The 5,668-nt window shown below is 34.3% G+C and overlaps 1 protein-coding gene across 1 annotated transcript; it reads left to right on the plus strand.

Annotated features, from left to right (window-relative positions):
- The first annotated feature begins 383 nt into the window (after positions 1 to 383).
- Positions 384 to 3,427, plus strand: LOC143617018 (mechanosensitive ion channel protein 4-like). Its single transcript, XM_077089694.1, has 5 exons — positions 384 to 566; positions 658 to 857; positions 1,221 to 1,412; positions 3,254 to 3,330; positions 3,384 to 3,427. Exons 1-5 carry the CDS (start codon positions 384 to 386, stop codon positions 3,425 to 3,427), a joined length of 696 nt encoding a protein of 231 aa, XP_076945809.1.
- Positions 3,428 to 5,668: the final 2,241 nt, after the last annotated feature.

Genomic DNA, 5,668 nt, shown 5'->3' on the forward strand with positions numbered 1-5,668 from the left:
CCTTCTCTTTCTTGGTTAACGATTTGTTTTCTTTCCAGGTTAGTGTATTCATAGAGTGCAGAGCTGTTGTACTCTCACTCGAGGACACACAAACAATGGCGAAGTTTAGACGAAGATGTCGGGGGCCCGAACTCAAAATGTATTAAAAAAATCACAAATGTGTGTGTGTGTGGGGGGGGGGGGAGCTAAAATTTTCGATTAAAAACGGCTAAATTTACACTATGTATAAAAAATTTCGGGCGAAAACGGGTAAATTTACACTACCGCGTAAAAAAACATGGGGAGGGGCACCCCGGGTCCTAAGTATGCTTCACCCCTGCACACAAACAGCCCTGAACAAGCTCAATCAGATTTCTAGTGTGGTCGTTGGTGTTGTTATATGCATGGTTTTTCTGTTTATTATTGAAGCCGCAACTGTTAATATACTGAAGTTTCTAAGCGGTGTACTGGTCTTGATATCCTTTATCTTTGGTGGTGTTTGCAAAACAACATTTGAGGATCTTATTTTCTTTTTTGTTGTCCGGCCATTCTACGTCAGGGACCAGGTTGAGATTAATGGTGTACAGGTCAGTTCTAAATATACTAGAAAACCATTTTTCCTTCTAGTCACAACCTTCGATTAATACCTTCGATTCATTTTAGTTTTATTGAATGTAGATAACGGTTGAACGAATGAAAATTCTAACAACTGAGTTTTTAAGGAATGATGACAAAAAAATTATCTATCCAAACAGTATGTTGCCAGCCACCTCAGTTTTGAATTCCCGCTATGCTCCTAACATTGTTGAAGTGATCGATTTCTATATTCACAAAACTACCCAAGGCTGCCGAGATGAAAGATCAAGTGGCAAGGTAATGTAATAATAAAAGAAAAGGTTTATTTTATGTTAAATAATAGTTAAAAAAAATAACGTAAAAATATTTGGATTACTTTGATCTTCCATTCCCTTTTGGGAATTGTTTGTGGTTAAAGGTTAAAATGAAAAGGGTCACAAAAACGAGAAAAATGAGAAGGATTTGGCCTTTAGATGATTATCAAAATCTCCTAAAGAAGATTTAATCTTGATGGTTTAAATATTAACTATAATACTAGCAACTAATTTGTTATTTAGTTCGATATATCACACATGCTTTTTAGTCCTTTTCTAACTGAAAGAAATGGGAAGGAATACTCGTTGAGCTTGATAATTATTTGCTTTACACTTTATATGTTTTTGCAGCTACGTGGGCAATAGTCCACATTGGCAGGCCATACCAAAGTTGTTAGTTAAGGATGGGCTGGATCAGAATCAACTCGGGTTGTCGTTTTGTGTATCACACAGTGGACTTTTTCAAAGTGATAGCGAAAAATCCAAAAAGCGGGATCTTCTCATTGAAACAATGAGGAGAATCTTTGCAAAGCTTGGTATCAAGTACACATTATCTACGATGAATATTAAAGCTGCGGATTTTCGTTCTTTTATTTCCGATCGTATATGTAACATCCCGTTTTTCGATTTTCGGTTAATAAATGAAATACGAGTTATTATGAGTCGGGCTAGTATTGGGTTAAATGGACTTGGGTTATGAAGGAAAGAGGAAAAGACCATGGGCTTAAGCCCATGATCCATAATTATATAAGCATTAATTACCAAGTAATTTTCATTTGCACACATTCCATACGCCTCCCAAAACACACACCTAAGCTCTCTCTCTAGTCTCTCTCTCTCTCTCTAGCCGAAACATAGAAGATGAACCGATCCCGACCTAAGGTAATGATAGTATGATGTTGTATGAGCTTAAACCCGTTAGATGTGGTCACGAAACGACGAGCCGACATCGTTAAATAGTTTAAGTCACGAGATCCGGTTGGAATCGGGTATAAACCGAACCTAAGATGAGCTTAGGGGTCACCCTAGTTCAAATCTGGATCGAACGAGACGAAAAACGGTGAAAAACAAGTCAAAATACGTTTTTCCGGCGAACCCGTGGTTTTCCGGCGACGACGGCGCCGGAAAGGCGGCGGGTACGAGGAAGGGAATGTCAGAACAGTCCCTGGACTTAAAGAAGAATGATATAATTACAAAATGACCCTTGGACTTTAATGATTTATGAAAGATACCTTTAGAGGTTAAAGTGTAACGATTAACTAACCGGCAATAATCCAATGAAGTAAAACCGGCGTAGATACGTGAGATTTAATTAAGTAGATGATAAGAAGAGATAGAACCGTATTTAATATATGTATGGTTATACAGTTAGTCATGCTCAGCTCAAGAAAGGATTGAATATAAATGGTGAACGTAATCGCATTTAGGTTAGTTTCTAGCCCCACTTTCTTGTTATGTTTTCGGGGCTGTGTGCATACTCGACGTGATAGTTAATATACTTACCTTAAGTGGTAAGTGTATGCCTTGTATGTTTTATGTATGATGATTGCTTGACAGTGCATGAACGATCTTTGGATATTGCATGTACGCCAGGTGGTAGTTAAAGATATGAATGATATATATGATGTATGTGTGAAGTATATTGATGTATGAATGATGTATGTATGACGTATGTATGAAGTATGAATGATGTATGTATGATATGTTAATAGTACGTGAACAATCTTCGGATATTGCACGTATTGTTAAGGGAAGTATGTAAAGACAGGTACGGTCCAGTTGCACGGAACAAAGGGACCAGACCCTAATAATATCTGTGAGGATCGACCAGACCCTAATAACATCTGTGAGGATAGGGACCAGACCCTCATAATATATGTGATGGTAGGGACCAGACCCTAATAATATCTGTGTGTTGGGGACCAGACCCTTTATAATATCTGTGATGTTGGGGACCAGACCCTTTATAATATCTGTGATGTTGGGGACCAGACCCTTTATAATATCTGTGAGGTTATAGGGCGGAAGGCTCTTTTAAGTATGAATAATGTACACCCCCTTCGGGCATGTGTGCAAGTATGTGAACCGATTGTATGTTGTATGATTAACTAGAAGTCACTCAGTGTAGCTGACTTTTAGTATGCACGCATGTGAGCAGAATGAGGCAGCTCGCTTGAGGGGAAGCACATGACATGGATTTGAAGACACCGGCATCTCAATGAAGTGTTATGTTATGTTATTTTAAAAGACAATGTTTTAAGTTTAAATGATTTGAATGTTCGTTAAAGACAAGTAATGATGGTTATGTAATATATGGGTTTGAATGTTTTCAATATTCCGCGAATGTTTTAATTAACTCTGTTATTTAAAACTGTGTTTATAAGTAAATTCAACACCAAATGTAAGGCACCGATAACGGGGCCTTACAGTATACCCTTGGCGTGGACTATAGTTAAAGAAGGTATTAGCTAGCCCTTCAATGTTGTTATTTTATATTTTATTTTATATTTCCAGTCTATTTTAACGTTTTCTCGTTTGTTATTGTGGCAGATGAATGATCTCACATCAAATGATATTTTTAAAGGTATAATTAATCCTTCTCTTTTAGATGAGCTTTAGGGTCAAATGGGTCGAAAGTAGCCCAACAAGTATTAAAAAGTTTTATATTATTGAAATAATACTAGTTTTATAATCATATTTGGCACCCTAATTCTGTACTAAAATATGAAACTTTTGAACATAAAGAAAGTGTTGTGGCCTAATCCAACTTGTTTTCATCAGTTTCTTGTTATCAAAATCATAGTTATCAAAATCAACCGCTTAAGACGCTTAAGCGCATTTAATGGGCGAGGCACATTAAATGCGCTTTTAATGCATCAATATTAAAAACGCTGATTTGTTTCTCTTCTCAAGTGGCATGTTTATTATTTATTAAATGGCATTTAACCCACATTTTCCTATTCTCAAGTAAAAACTAAAACTCTCATTATTTAAGGTCTCAACTAGTTTATTACCTTCTTAATAGGTTATAACTATCAACAAAGTAGGAATGGCAGAGAAGGAGATGCGCTTTCTTGAGTTACAGACAAGGAACTCCATTCTGTTGACTCTACCAGATAGAATAGAACCCGTCTTTTTTCATAGTCTAGTCAAAAGAAGAGTTTGATCCTGGCTCAGAAGGAACGCTAGCTATATGCTTAACACATGCAAGTCGAACGGGGAGCTGGGCAGAAGGAAAAGAGGCTCCTAGGGTTTTTATGATTTAATATTTAATTTATATACTTTTAATGCTTTTTTCTTATATGGGTTATTTGTTTTTCTTTTATAAATATAACACAATATATGTTGTTTAGTACTTAGTCATGCTTATCATAATTTAAAATATAAAATATTAATAGTTACTTATAATCTATAATATATATAAACGAAAACATAAAAATCCTATGTGTCGCGATGTGGCCGCTTTCCCATTTTTTGGAGTCACAAGATTTGCTTGATTTTTAAATGGAGATTTCTCATGAATTTGACCCGAATATTCACGGGTATGGGTCTTATCAAACCCAAATATTTCTTAAATGGGTTATAACATCTCATTAAATTAAAAACTAATCTCACCCAATATTTGATATAAAAGTTATATAAAGTAGGGATATGCTAAAAAATAATATCTGATTTATTTAAAAATATATATTATTTATAATTAAAAAACCAATTTTATAGTAAAAAAAATAAACGGGTCTTAGGTCTCATCAACCCATATAGCTTTTAAACCGGGTTATAACATCTCATTTATTTGTGAAACAATTTATCATCAAACCATAAGTATATTATTAACTTTCATACATTAAAAAAAATCAAAAGATAAATAAATATCAGAAACAAGTAATATAAAACAACCCCCGTAATACGGGGGATAAAAACTAGTATGAGTATATATTAAAATTTAATATATACTTATATAACTATTATCATTATATATATATATATATCAATTTATGATAAACATGAGTAAATACTATGAACTCTTTCAAGAATGAATCTTTGTTTTCTTAATAAGATGTTCTACTCTAGTTAAAATTTTGTTTTTTAATGTGCGATTTTTTTTTAAATCAGGCATTTTTTTGCGCTTTTATTTTGGGCGCTAGGTGAAGCCTCAATGCTTCCGAGCGCTTATCGTTTTTGATAACTATGATCAAAATATGTTTGGTCTAGATCGGATATTAAACTGGTATTTTATAACAAAAATAGCTAAACTAACACGTGCCAAATGGCCCCATTAAGGTAAATGGGTTGAAAGTAGGCCAACATGTATTTTGAAGCACAAAGTACCTTTTTTTAAGGTTCAATTTTTTTAAATATATACTAAATTTGTATCATATTTTGCCTAATGAATTTGCATTAAAATATGAAACTTTCGAGCATAAAGTGTTGAGGGTCAATCCAACTTGTTTTTATAAGTTTTCTGTTATCAAAATATGTTTTGATTTGGAATAGGTAGTAATGGTAAATTATAACTAACATAGCTAAATTGACACGTGCCAAACGATCCATTAGGGTAAACGGGTCGAAAGTAGTCCACCATGTATTTTGAAGCGTATACTAAACATTTTTATTCAAAAGTTTCGATTTATGTAGTCACATTTTTCCACGGGAATATGCTTTATAGTATGAAACTTTTGAGCATAAAGTGTTGCGGGTAAATTTAACCTGTTTTCAAAGTTTTTGTTTGACACAAAATTAATAAAAATATGTTTGATCTTGAAGAGGTAGGTCCTCGCAAAGCCCAGTTGGACCCGCAA

This window comes from Bidens hawaiensis, unplaced genomic scaffold (assembly GCF_021521415.1).
Source record: "Bidens hawaiensis isolate Kalapana, Puna unplaced genomic scaffold, B.hawaiensis_p1.1 tig00051352_1, whole genome shotgun sequence".
Taxonomy (NCBI): Eukaryota; Viridiplantae; Streptophyta; class Magnoliopsida; order Asterales; family Asteraceae; genus Bidens; species Bidens hawaiensis.

What these genes read in the sequence shown, in the direction of transcription:
- LOC143617018 (XM_077089694.1), top strand. Translation starts at nt 384, where the DNA reads ATGGTTTTTCTGTTTATTATTGAAGCCGCAACTGTTAATATACTGAAG. An exon ending in AGATCAAGTGGCAAGGTAAT is followed by an intron (nt 858 to 1,220) that starts GTAATAATAAAA and finishes ATGTTTTTGCAG; the next exon opens with CTACGTGGGCAATAGTCCAC. An exon ending in TTTGCAAAGCTTGGTATCAA is followed by an intron (nt 1,413 to 3,253) that starts GTACACATTATC and finishes TGTGTTTATAAG; the next exon opens with TAAATTCAACACCAAATGTA.